Source organism: Rattus norvegicus, chromosome 16 (assembly GCF_021556685.1).
Source record: "Rattus norvegicus strain SHRSP/BbbUtx chromosome 16, alternate assembly SHRSP_T2T, whole genome shotgun sequence".
NCBI lineage: Eukaryota > Metazoa > Chordata > Mammalia > Rodentia > Muridae > Rattus > Rattus norvegicus.
This window is the reverse complement of record NC_141549.1, coordinates 72,585,216-72,599,312: the sequence shown is the minus strand read 5'-3', so window position 1 is coordinate 72,599,312 and position 14,097 is coordinate 72,585,216. Positions and strand designations below refer to the sequence as shown.

At 38.8% G+C, this 14,097-nt stretch overlaps 2 protein-coding genes across 41 annotated transcripts in view; one reads left to right on the top strand and one right to left on the bottom strand.

The window, feature by feature from the left end:
- Erich1 (glutamate-rich 1) overlaps positions 1–14,097 on the bottom strand; it is a gene marked incomplete at its 5' end in the record, with an annotated part of 52,793,804 nt that overhangs the window by 11,065,051 nt on the left and 41,714,656 nt on the right.
- Poteg (POTE ankyrin domain family, member G) overlaps positions 1–14,097 on the top strand; it is a 178,154-nt gene that overhangs the window by 135,584 nt on the left and 28,473 nt on the right. For all 41 annotated transcript variants that reach the window (XM_087588854.1, XM_087588848.1, XM_087588835.1 and 38 more), the window contains 5 exon segments: positions 390–1,012; positions 6,677–6,710; positions 9,012–9,075; positions 11,205–11,415; positions 13,404–13,584. In XM_087588854.1, coding sequence (XP_087444980.1) covers positions 390–1,012; positions 6,677–6,710; positions 9,012–9,075; positions 11,205–11,415; positions 13,404–13,584 — 1,113 coding nt within the window.

Genomic DNA, 14,097 nt, shown 5'->3' with positions numbered 1-14,097 from the left:
TGTGCACCACCCCCACCCAGAACTGTTAATAGATCTATCCCTACATAAAGCTTGCCAACTCTAACTCCTGCACTTTTTATATGACTTTTTTTAAAACCAAATTCAATCGAAAGGGCTGGGTATAAAAATCTAAAAGTTTTGGCAGACTCATGTAATTTTGTAAGCACCTTTATTTTATTTTATATTTTGATATTTTACTTTCTAAATGGAAAAAAAGGACCAAAAATGAAATGGGAGAGGCGTAAGGGGTGGGAATAATACCTTAGTAGAGAATGGATAAATTTTAATTTGTTACTGATGCTCTAAAAATGTGACATTAATAAGTATGAAATTTTAAGAAAATTGTAGGTAGTAAGGAGGCAAAATGCACTTGTGTCTTTTCATGGAAGGTTGAAGAAAAAATGAAGAACCATGAAGGCAATGGAACAGACAGAGCTGAATTCCCCTATGATGCTGCTGCTGGTGCTGGTGCTTCTGCTGGTGCTGGTGCTGGTGGTGCTGCTGGTGCTGCTGCTGGTGCTTCTGCTGGTGCTGGTGCTGGTGCTGGTGCTGGTGCTGGTGCTGGTGCTGGTGCTGGTGCTTCTGCTGGTGCTGGTGCTGGTGCTGACGCTGGTGCTGCTGGTGATTGTGGTGGTGGTGGTGCCTCTGCTGCTGCTGTTGGTGGTGATGGTGGTGGTAGTGATGGTGGTGGTGGTAGTGGTGGTGGTGGTAGTAGTGCTAGTGGTACTGTTGTTACTGCTGCTGCTGCTGCTGCTGGTGATGTTGTTAGTGCTGCTGCTGCTGCTACTGTTAGTGCTGCTGCTGCTGCTACTGTTGGTGCTGCTGCTGCTGCTGCTGGTGGTAGTGTTAGTGCTGCTGCTGCTACTGTTGATGCTGCTGCTGCTGCTGCTGCTGCTGCTGCTGGTGGTGGTGGTACTGCTGCTTCTACAAGGGATGAACTGGTTCTACAGAGAAAATCTGGTGAAATTAACAACCAGAGAGTTCTTATTAAGGAGAATGCAAAGCATGAACGGTAAGAGCATAGTATTTCTTGGTAGATACTGCTACTGTCCTATAAGAAATTCTAATTTGGGGTAAATTTCATAAGACAACTCTTATGCTTTTATGAGTGCATACAAACTATAATGTTAAGGACTTTTATCCAAAAGGTAATAGTCAGGGTTGTCAGAGTTGAAGAAACAGATGTTCATCTTACCTGGTTTGTAAACAAGATTGGCAAAGAAGACTTGTGTAGCATGCACAAAAATTTGTTCAATATATGCAATAGACAATATGTGAATGAGTGTGCTTCATTCAATAAAACTTTGTTTATACACATTAGACTTAGAACTCAGTGGTGCCATGGTTGAGGCTTGTCCTGGCTGGCTGTGACGAAACACCATGACCAAAAGCAATTTCAGGTGGAAAGATTTAATTTCAGTCATAGTTTCATAGTTTATCATCAAATGCAGTCAGGGCAGAAACTCAAGCAGGGCAGGAGCCTGGGGGCAGGAGGTGAGGCCACTGAGGGGTGCTGCTTACTGACTTGCTCCTAGTGCCTTGCTCAGCCTGCTTTGTTATACAACCCAGGACCACCAGCCCAGGGATGGCTCCGCCCACAATGAACTGAGACACCACACACCAACCATTAATCAGCAAAATGGTCCAAGAAATGGAGGGCACCTTTCAACTGAAGTTCTTTCCAGATGACTGTAGGTTTGTGTCAACTTGACAAGAAAAAAAACAAACAAAAACAGAAACAAAAATCAGCAAACTCCAATTTGTTCAAAGCGTAAGCAGCGCACACAAAACTGAACCACAGAAAATGGAAGCTGAAGGCTGTATCTAGCACTAAATTGCTGCAATGTACTAAATGCAAAATTGTGTTAATGAAATAAAGTATTTTTAATGATGTCATCACCTACATATAAGATATTTTGCTATGTGTTACACTGAATTTTCCACTCTGAAACTCAATCTTTAATCACATTTGGGAGAGAGTGGGCAGCCTTGTCTAGTCCCTGCTTTTAGTGGGATTGCTTCAAGTTTCTCTCCCTTTAGTTTGATGTTGGCTACTGGTTTGCTGTATATTGCTTTTTACTATGTTTATGTTTGGACCTTGAATTCCTGATCTTTCCAAGACTTTTAGCATGAAGGGGTGTTGAATTTTGTCAAATGCTTTCTCAGCATCTAATGAGATGATCATGTGGGTTTTTTCTTTGAGTTTGTTTATATAGTGAATTATATTGATGGATTTCTGTATATTGAGCCACTCCTGCATCCCTGGGCTGAAGCCTACTTAATCGTTTTGATGTGTTTTTGGATTTGGTTTGTGAGAATTTTATTGAGTATTTTTGCATCGATATTCACAAGACAAATTGGTCTGAAGTTCTCTTTCTTTGTGGGAGGCTTTGTGTGGTTCAGGTATAAGCCTAATTGTGGCTTCATAAAATGAATTGGGTAGTGTTCCCTCTGTTTCTATTTTCTAGAATAGTTTGAAGTGTATTAGTATTAGATCTTCAATGAAGGTCTGATAGAGTTCTGCATTAAACCCAGCTGGTCCTGGGCTGTTTTTGGTTGGGAGATGTTTAATGACTGTTTCTATTTCTTTAGGGATTATGGGACTGTTTAAATGGTTTATCTGATCTTGATTTAACTTTGGTAGCTGGTATCTGTCTAGAAAATTGTCCATTTCATCCAGATTTTCCAGTTTTGAGTATAGGCTTTTGTAGTAGGATCTGATGAATTTTTGAATTTCCTCAGTTTCTGTTGTTATGTCTCCCTTTTCACTTCTGATTTTTTAAATTTGGATATTGTCTCTGTGCCCTCTGGTTACTCTGGCTAAGGGTTTATCTATCTTGTTGATTTTCTCAAAGAACCAACTCCTGGTTTTGTTGATTCTTTGTGCAGGTCTTTTTGTTTCTACTTGGTTGATTTCAGCCCTGAGTTTGATTATTTCCTTCTGTCTACTCCTCTTGGGTATAATTGTTTCTTTTTGTTCTAGAGCTTTCAGGTGTGCTATCAAGCTGTTAGTGTATGCTCTTTTCAGTTTCTTTTTGGAGGCACTCAGAGCTATGAGTTTTCCTCTTAGCACTGCTTTTATTGTATCCTAAAGTTTGGGTATATTGTGCCTTCATGAATATAAATTCTCAAAAAGTCTTTAATTTCTTTATTTCTTCCCTGACCAAGTTATCAGTGAGTAGAAAGTTCTTTACCTTCCATGTATATGTAGGCTTTCTGTTGTTTTTGAAGACCAGTCTTAGCCCAGGGTGATCTGATAGGATGCATGGGATTATTTCTGTCTTCTTGTATCTGTTGAGGTTTGTTTTGTGACTGATTATATGGTCACTTTTGGAGAAGGTACCATGAGGTGCTGAGATGGTATATTCTTTTGTTTTAGGATGAAATGTTCTATAGATATCTGTTAAATCCATTTGGTTCATAACTTCTGTTAGTTTCACTGTGTCTGTTTAATTTCTGTTCCCATGATCTGTCCAGTGATGAGAGTGGTGTGTTGAAATCTCCTACTACTATCGTGTGAGGTGCAATGTGTGCTTTGAGTTCTAGTAAAGTTTCTTTTATGAATGTGGGTGCCCTTGCATTTTGAGCATAGATGTTCAGAATTGAGAGTTCATCTTGGTGGATTTTTCCTTTTATGAGTATGGAGTGCCCTTCCTTCCTTATCTTTCTTGATAACTTTTGATTGAAAGTCAATTTTATTCAATATTAGAATGGTTACTTCAGCTTGTTTCTTGGGACCATTTGCTTGGAAAAATTTTTTCCAGCCTTTTACTCTGAGGTAGTGTCTGTCTTTGTTTCTGAGGTGTGTTTCCTGTATGCAGCAGAATGCTGAATCCTGTTTACATATCCAATCTGTTTGTCTATGTCTTTTTATTGGATAATTGAGCCCATTGATGTTAAGAGACATTAAGGACCAGTGATTGGTGCTTCCTGTTCTTTTTGTTGTTAGAGTTAGAATTATGTTGTGTGTCTCTCTTCTTTTGGTTTTGTTACAAGGAGACTACTTTCTTGCTTTTTCTAGGGTATCGTTTCCCTTCTTGTGTTGGAGTTTTCCATCTATTATCCTTTGTAGGGCTGGATTTGAGGAAAAGATTTTGTGTAAATTTGGCTTTATCATGGAATATCTTGGTTTTTCTCCTTCTATTGTAACAGAGTTTTGCTGAGTATAGTAACCTGGGCTGGTTGTGTTCTCTTAGGGTTTGTATGACATCTGCCCAGGATCTTCTGGCTTTTAGGGTCTCTGGTGAAAAGTCTGATGTAAATTCATATATATATATATGTATATATATATGTATATGTCTATATTGCAGTAGGTGTTTGATTATTATGTAATTACCAGAGGAATTTCTTTTCTGTTCCAATCTATTTGGAGTTCTGCAGGCTTCTTGTATGTATGGACATCTCTTTTTTTAGGATAGGAAACTTTTCTTCTATAATTTTGTTGAAGATATGTACTGGCTCTTTAAGTTGGGAATCTTCTCTCTCTTCTATACCTATTATTCTTAGGTTTGGTCTTCTGATTATGTCCTGGATTTCCTGGGTGTTTTGGGTTAGGATCACTTTGTGTTTTGTATTTTCTTTGACTATTGTGTCAATGTTTTCTATGGTATCTTCTGCCCCTGAGATTCTCTATGTCTTGTATTCTGTTGGTGATGCTTGCATCTCTGACTTCTGATCTCTCCTAGGTTTTATATCTCCATGGTTGTCTCCCTTTGTGATTTCTTTATTGTTTCTATTTCCATTTTTATATCCTGGATGGTTTTGTTCAATTCATTCACCTGTTTGGTTGTGTTTTCCTGTATTTTGTTAAGGTATTTACGTTTTTTTCTCTTTAAGGTCTTCTACCTGTTTACCTTGTGTTCTCCTATATTTCTTTAAGGAAGTTAGTTATTTATGTTTTTTTTTAAGTTCTCTATCATTACCACGTGATGCAATTTTAAATCAGAATCTTGCTTTTCTGGTGTGTTGTGGTGTCCAGGGATTGCTGTGGTGGGAGAACTGGGTTCTGATGGTGCCAAGTGGCCTTGGTTTCTGTTGCTTAGGTTCTTGTGCTTGCCTCTTGATATCTGGTTATCGCTAGTGTTAGCTGGTCTTGCTGCCTCTGACTGGAGCTTGTCCCTCCTGTGAGCCTGTGAGCCTGTGGTCTTAGGTGTGTCAGCACTCCTGGGAGACAGGTTCTCTCTGAGCAGGATTTAGGTGTGGAGAGCTGTGGCATGTGGTTAGCTCCAGGGCGCGCAGATGGAAACTGCAAGGATCAGCTGCTGGGCAATTCCTGGGCCCTGTGGGCTCCTAGTAGGTCCCTCTTTGGGTAGTTATTGGAGCAATAGTGATTTTCTCACTTGTGAATTTAGGATTAACAGCACTCCTGGGAGGTCAGCTCTCTCCAGGCGGGATTTGGGTACAGAGAACTTGCCATAGGCTTAGTTAGCTCCAGGCACAGATGTAGACTGAAAGGATCCTGTGCCCTGCTGCTCCACAGTTTCCGTGCCCTGTGGGCTCCTGGTGGGTCCCTCTGTGGCCAGTTATTGGAGCAATAGTGGTGGTCTCACCTGCGTAGTTAGGAGTGATAGCACTCCCGGGAGACCAGTTCTCTCTGAGAAGAATTTGGGTATGGAGAGCTGTGGCACAGAGTTAGCTCCATGGTGCAGATGGAAACTGGAAGCGGCCATCTATAATTCTTGATCTAAGATTGAGAACTTGTGGATTTCCTTAGTTCACGGTGGCGTGGTCAGGCTTGAAAATAAAACAGAACAGCATAGTCCACATGAAAGGGTGAGTACACTCCAGCATGTTCATGTTGAGAAGTTGTAAGTTGTGGGCAAGCGATGTTAGCAATGAAGAGTTTAAGAATGTGTTCACAGTGGAATCCTAAATGTAGTAGACACGTGCAGTCAATTCTAGAGTAAAAAATTAATCACAAAAGGCAGTAGAAAACATAAAATAATTGGAGAATAATATGGAACTTAGACTAGATTTTTTTTTTACTGGTAGCTTTTAAATCGTGTTTTAATGATGTTTAGAATGGACTCATTTGAGAGGAATATAGTTATTCAATGCAGTTTGTATGTTCAAGCACAATAAAGCATGATATGTTCTCTTTAAGGGTTTCTGACAAGCTAACTGATTCTTTCTAGTTCATGGCAAGAGGATATTTTTCATTTTGACTTCATTAAGAAATGTAATAAAGATTTTAGAATATTAAATATTGCATGCTATACATTCAATTATGAGATATGAATTCTTGTTTGTAATTGATCATCTGGGCAAGTTACATGGTATTTCTTTGTCTAGATCTTTGCTTTATAAAAATACCTAACATATCTTCTATCTAACAAAATACTAGTTAGTTCAACATATTTACAGTAATTAGAGTATTTAGAATAATGTACAGTAATCATATATTTGATCCTGGAAATCTACTTCTTAATATTCTTATTAAATTGTTTTCTTCATGTAAGGAATTAAACAGTATTTTTCAAATAGAGTTTACTGTGTGTAAAAGTTTAAAAATTAATCTTGATTATTGCTGTCTATCAAAATGTGAATAACATCATGATTTTCCTATATGGTTAATAAATAAGATAGTTACAATAGGGTATGCTTTCTATAAATAATTAATGTTATTTTTATTTTGTATGTTTGTCATTTTTATGATATTAACTTGTGCTTTTTATAGGTCCCGGAAGAAAACATCTAAGGAAAAACATAAGGTATTGTTAAAAGAATAAACTGTAGTATTTTTTACTCAAAAGGTTATGTAAAAGGCTGTGAAACCTTGTGAAACTCAAAGTTAAAATACGTCTTAAAAAAACACAATGAAGAGGTATAAAAATTCCCAAACTCATGCACATCAGAAATATCGACTCTTCAAAGTCCAAACAGGGCAACTCTGTAGTAAATCGAGAGTTCCAAGCTAGTGTGGGACACAGATAAGACCATCTCAAAATATAAAGAAAATAAAAGAGAAAAGGAATTTTATCTTCTGTCTACAAACACACTTTTTTTGAAAATGTGTCTAGGCAAAAGTAGCTACTGATTAACAGTCTTCATTTTACTGTTAAATTCTAGAGAACAACCTTGAGTGATTGTAATAGACTGAAATGTTAGGGGTTCTATGGTACCTCCCTGGCTAACAACTCCAAGAAAAGAAGCCCATTCCTGGTACCAGGCTTTTAAGTTGTTAGTTTCTGGTACCCAGAAGGGATATTGTTGCCATATTATCAGGTAGCTCTGTTTTATCTTTCTTTCTCAGTGATAGGTTTTCATTTGTCTTTTAAAAAATGTGTTTAGTATTAGTTATCCCTCTCCAAATCCGCTCCTCTACCCTACCCTTTGCTCTCTCCCATTCCACTTTAACCTTCCTGTTTAATTATTCCCTTGTCAACACTGCACATTTATAGCTCTTCTCCATTTAAAGTTCCTGCTCATGGACCCTCAGTAATTCCCTGAGCTCTTTGGGTATTCCAAATTAAACTTAACATACTTGAAATTCAAAGCTAGCATACGCACATTAGAGAGAACATCTGGCATTGATCTTTTTGGGCCTGGGTTACCTCATTCAGAAAGATGATCTCCAGCTCCATCCATTTACCTATAGATTTCATAATGTTCTTTGTCTCAACAGCTGAATGAAATTCCATTGTACGAATGCACCACATTTCCAATATCCATTCATCAGCCATTTAGGTGGTTTCCACTTCCTAGCTATCATGAGTCAAGCAGCAATGAACACGATGAACATACATCTTTAGAGTAGGAAGTGGAGCCTTTGCGTATATACATCCCGAGTATAGCTGTATCTTATGGTAGAGCTCCCTGAGAAACTCCCTGAGAAACTGCCGCACTGATTTCCGTGGTTGTTACCCAGGTGACATTCCAAGCAGCAACAAATAAGTGTTCCTACTTCCTTGTATCCATTCGTAGGCATTAACATTGTTGACTTTAGACATTCTGACTTGGGCGAGGTGGGTTCTCAAAGAAAAATTTTAAGTTGCATTTTCCTGAAGATGCCACTTACTTGTGTCATAAACTATGACAAAAGTCAAGCTGTGATGAATGGAAGCTTCTTCCCTACTGGTTAGCTTTCATATTGCTGAAAGGTGCTATGCAAACTCCTGGAGGAGAAATGGAATCCTCAGCCTTAGTTAGCTGTGAGCCCTTTGAGCTACAGTTATGACCGGCCTGAAAAGATGTCTATGTGCTAACTGTGATGTTAACATCCCAAGAGTAAACAACCACTTTCTGATTGTATTAAAAGTTTACTTTGTGAGATGAACTTCATATGAGCACCAGTGCTGGCCTAAAATCTTCTGGCTAGCTGGGTCATTGGGTCACACTATTAGTAAGCTGCTAAGTGGACATACCATTAAACTGACTTCTAATAACTTTGTTATACTCACAAATCAGTGTATCTCTAGATACCTTCATCTAAGAAGTTTCTATTTCAAATAGTGATTAACAGTGACCCCAAACACTGTGCAGAGAGTATGGAACTGCAGAATGCTCAACCTTAAAGGGAAAATATAGACCTCATTCCTGCTCCTAGTGCTCAGAAGTTATTGCAAAAGACAGGGCGGAAAGGGCGTAAGAGCCAGACGTAGTTGATGACTACCAGGAGACAATTATTTTTTAAACACAGAAGGGCAGCCACACATATGAACTCAGAATAATTGTAGTAGCACGTGTAAGACCTGGGTGAGCTCAAGGCAGACAAAATTCTGACACAGAGAAGGGAGTTAGATACACAATCCCATTGCTAGCCATGCAGCTACTGGGCTATCTGGGAAAGGGAGATAGTTTTCTCTAACAGGTTCCTTGGTTTGGGAAGGCAGGATATTCAAAGAAGTTTGGGGTTCCAAAACACTGATCCCTAAGGAAACATAGTCTAGGAAACTTAAATAACTGATAAAGTGTGTTAGTTTTAAAAACAGATTTCTCTTCACTGGTGTCTTTGGCTTTGTATAAAATGAGTAATTGCTACTTTTGTTTTTACAATGGTATTTATCTCTTAGGTAACAAAAGAAGTCAGAGCTATGGTTGATGTAACTCAGTTATCTGGATTAGTCTCAGAGGATGGTGAGTTTTTTGAAACACAAACATCCTTTACAGTTAATCTTATTAGAATACATATGCAAATCAATTTTCTGGTCCCTTTTATTTTTCAGTATTCCAGATATTTCACATTTTTATGTTATTTTTCCTTCTTTCCTTCCCTCCTTTTTCCTCCCTCCCTCCCTCCCTCCCTCCCTCCCTCCTCCCTTCCTTCCTTTCCCATCTGCATCAGCGGGAATAAAGTTTAGGTCCTGTACATTTCAGTCTACACAGGCTAGTCATCTATCATGGAGCTAATTTCTAGCATCCATGTAAACTTGGAGATTTCAAATTTTAATAATGAATCTTTGGGCTCCTCAACAAAGTTTACCTCTCCATTTACATGAGTTAGATTTAATTTTGTTGGAAATTTTTTATGGGTGTCTTCCATATTTTATTAGATTTTCTGCATTTCATGTATTTTAATAAAGTTATTCAGTTTTCCTTCCTCTTTATATATAATATATATATAAAGAGAATATATATATATATATATATATATATATATATATATATATATTAAGAGAATACTACAGAGTACTTGAGGGAGCTAGGGAGGTCCAGAGTGGATGTGTATTGTCTGACACAGGCATGAAGATGTCAAAGACCCAGTGGCTTAGCCCAGGGAGGTAGCATAGTCTTCCATGAATGAGGCTCAGAGGGATGGAAGAGCTTTCTTCTGGTCCCAGTGTGAGTCTGACAGTGTTTAATACTCAGTTATTAATATGACCCAGTCAGCCCCCTAATAATTGAAGCAGAGTTACCATGGATGTTCACAATCAGCTTTTGCACAACTACTGGGTGAATAACCTCGAATCTGTTTTTCTATACACTAGTCTATTAATTCTTTCATAGATTAAAGGAAAATCTTTTGCCTGGCTGATGGGCAGGAACACTGTTCTCAGCACTGTAGGCCCCAGCCACAGCGTTCTTTAAACATTTCAGATGTTTTTCTCTTCAGTCTGGGTAGTTTTCTAACACGTACGCTGTTGTGTCAATCTTCCTGGTGGGTCTCCGCAGAGCCTACCATTGTGCCTGTGCCATTTTGTCCTGCCCATTGAGCAATCACGTTTCCACGGTCTATAATGCTTTTGCTGTTGCATTTATTTACCACATGTCCCTGCACGTGCACATGCCAGAGCACATTTGCGAAGGTCCGAGAAGAGTGATAACAAGTTCCATCCCAGGGATCGAACTCAGGTTGCCTGGAATGGCAGGAAGAAGCTTCACCCAATGCCATCCTGCTGACATTGATTTCATGCTATGCAGGAGTTTGTCACTTAACCTCAGTAGCCCGATAGACACTTTCATTTGTGGTGGTGGGAATTAAGCCTTGAGTCTTGGGCAGTCTCTAGGTAAGGGATCTCCCTCCCACTGGACCACGACCCCAGTGCCAGACATTCTTTCTGATTTCTGAGCCACTGTGCTGGCCTCAAACCCAGGATTCTTGTGCTTTCGGTTTTTGAACACTAAGATTATGCAAACACACCACTGTTCCTGCCTTGGCTGATTTCTTCTTCAATTCATGCTTCTGTGTCTTGTCCTAAAATCCCCTCATGCAGCAGGGACTTGAGATTTGAGGAATTTGTTGTTTTCAGAATTCAGTCCATTGTTATGAAAATTTGCTTTACGAACCGTTTCCCCCATGTTTGTTTGTTTCATGTACTAATAGTGATTGGTACAGTACCCTTTCTCCACACTGGGCAGAAGCAGACTGCAGTGTTCTCAGAGCTCTGTAGACTGGTGGAATCCTGTTTACCATCTGCCCAGCAGCTTCATGCATTATTTTATGACTCGTTACAGAACTGTTTTTTTTCTTTTGTTTGTTTGTTTGTTTTTTTTTAACTTCGGTTATCTGAATTCATAATGGTCATTAATCTGTCTTTTCTACTGGACTTTACACTAAAACATAGATCTAGTCTGTTCTTTTTACAGTTTAGTTTAAGGTAATTAGCACCCTAGGCATTCAGTCAGCATTCAGTCTATACCTGTTCAGAAATGAAAGATTAAAATGTGTATACACACACACACACACACACACACACACACACACACACACACACACGCAAGGTATTCTTGTATTTTATTTTGTCTTTTTTTTCCCCTTTATCCAGATTCTGGAAGCTCATTTAAGATACCTGATCCCCTTAATTCATGCAACACATCAATAGATCTTAAAAAAGTTAATGAACTACTTAGAAAGAGAAATAAAAAGATAGAAAATGAGAAAAATGCCCTAAAGACAGAAATACCAGAAACAAGAGAGGAGAGAGCAAAGCTAGAGGATGAAACAGTACAAGGGGATGAAGAATTCTGCAACCTGAGGTATGACAAGCTCCCGTCAAAGCCATGTGAGATCTCTATGGTACAGATATGGAGAGAGTCTTGTAATTGCAGTTTTTCCTTCGACAGTTTTACAGGGGAAAAATTCTGTGTCTCTTGGACCGAGAAGTTGTTGGGAATAATAAAACAAGCTGGTAATCATGAATATCTCTAATAATTAAATATACGCTCGTTAAATTATCAGTTTTAACGTGTGCATTATAGACATTCTGCATATAGAAACTTCACTTTTATTGCTTAATATTGTGTGGAATTTTTATTGTATTGATTTAGAAATAATGCAGCAGGTGTTATCATCATCTAGATAAGCAATTTTCTGCATTCTTAATTATTTTAAACTAGTTTATCAATATCGAATCATATACTTAAAATGTTTTTGACCAATATTTCTAATTTTTTCTTTAGGTTTATATTCATTCATAATTCTACCAATAGAGCATGAAGTGGTCATTTTAATTACATGAAAAGTTTTTTTTTATTTTAAGACTACACTTTTGATGGGGAGGGGAACACCCTTATAGAAGAAGGGAAAGGGGATCCGGGACTTATGGACAGAAAACTGGGAAAGGGAATAACATTTGAAATGTAAATAAAGAAATATCCAAAATTGGTGTGCTGAAGATAATGGGCTTATTCCAAATCACCACACATCAAATAAAAAATACAGTGGGAATGATTACAGATTATGTTACAAAATCATTACTTTCATACACAGATTAAGGTGAAAGGACATTTTTTTCCCCTCAAGACAGGATCTCACACTGACTGTATCATTAGATCATCCAGAATTCACAGAAATCCACCTGCCTCCACCTCCAAAACACTGGGATTGAAAGCACACGCTGTGTAAAGTGAGAGCGAGACCACTCCAAAGTATGGTTGAGGGGAAGGATTTTGTAGTGCAGCTGGAAGAGCCCAGAGCAGGGAGAGGAAGTAGCGCGCTGCATGGAAAGAGCGACTGACTGCGTGGGGAAAGAGCACTGTGCTGAGCCACGAGAACTGTGCCACGAAAGCGTGACTGACAGGGTGGGGAAAGATTGGGGGAGGGGGACCTAGACAGAGCGGCAAAACTGAGAGGACAAGAGAGAAGGGGTGGGGGTGGGGTATTTATTGATAAGAGAGAGGGCCAGAGAAAGGGGAAGGGAGAGCATCCAGAGAGGGGCCAAGAGAGCAACTGGCCTAAATGGAGAAGCTGGAGGGGAGGAGTCTCTGGAGCTGCAGGAATGGTAAGGGGTGGTGAGAAGAGCTGAGAAGAGGATTCACAGGACTGAGTGACCCTGGAGGCCAACGCAAGCTTTGTTTTAGTAATAGGCACCCCAGTGAACCATTAGCCCCAGGTTTCAATTGGATCTGACACGTGCCAACATACCTGTATGGTTGTTCCCCATCGTGACAGAACCTGGTGTTTAGTATTAGTTTAGCCATTTCTTATAGTCCTGTCTGAAGTGGAATTCTTGTGTTTTCATAAAATACACAATAACTAACAATGTAAGTTGAAACTGCTACAAAAAGAAAAAGCCAAGCAAGCATAAAAGGCATAGGAGATGTTAGAATCTTTAGTCTCTCTTTACTTAATTTATTTGAGATTAAAATTAGGTTTATTCCTCCTTTCTTTTCCCCAAACACTCACATATACCCTTGCTTGTTCTCTTTCAAATTCATGGGCTCTTTGTTCCATCCACTATTATCACAGGCACATATGTATATATACACAATTAATATATACATGTATAGTATTAAATATAACCTGCTCAGCCTGCATAATACTTAATTTAATCTTAAATTATAAAATTCAAAATACAAGGCTAGAAAGCAAAGGTATTTGACAATACTAGTCTGTTTTTTCTTTTATTGGAAATATTCTTTTATATACAGTTAATTTATCATAATGATATGAAAGCAATAAAGAGCAGAGTGGATACTATGTTTCCCAACAACTCTAATGTCATGACACACACCTTTAACTTCAGGGTCCCCCTAAGAAAAAAACTCGAGGAGACAAGGAATATTCATTGCGTTTACAAAATGATGAAGAAATATTTAAGTGAAAAAGAAAAGCAGCAGAGGGAGAGAGCTGCAGTGACTCAGCTTGCAATGCGTCTCAGGACACAAGACCTGGAACTGAGGAATGCGAGGAACACCCTGAAGGAGGTGAACGGGTCACCGAGAAACATCCCCACTGTCACCTGGTTTCACCAGTGTTACTTAGAATGGCACTTGGACTGAGTTAATACATTTGTCCTATGTAAGGACAGTAATGTGATCTGTTACATAGGCTTTGTCAACTTACATCAACAGACAACCTGTCATAATCCCATAGCTGCAGAAACTTAAAACTTTGCATACATATTCAAGCATTTAAATTTTTTATTTCATTTATTTTCAAGATTATAATGTAATTGGATCATATATCCCTTCCCTTTACTTTCTCCAGATCCCCCTCTTCCCCCTCCACTCTCCTTCTAATTAATCAACTCCTTTATTAATTGCTGTTACGTACATTTACATGTACATGTATATGCATAAGTATTCCTAAATATGACCCGCTCAGCCTGCTTAATATTGGTTGTAAGCATGTTTTCAGGGCTGACCGTGGGCATTAGACAACCAATTTGTGCAGTCTTCCCTGGGGAAGACTTTATTCAGAATTCCTGAGCGTTTGTT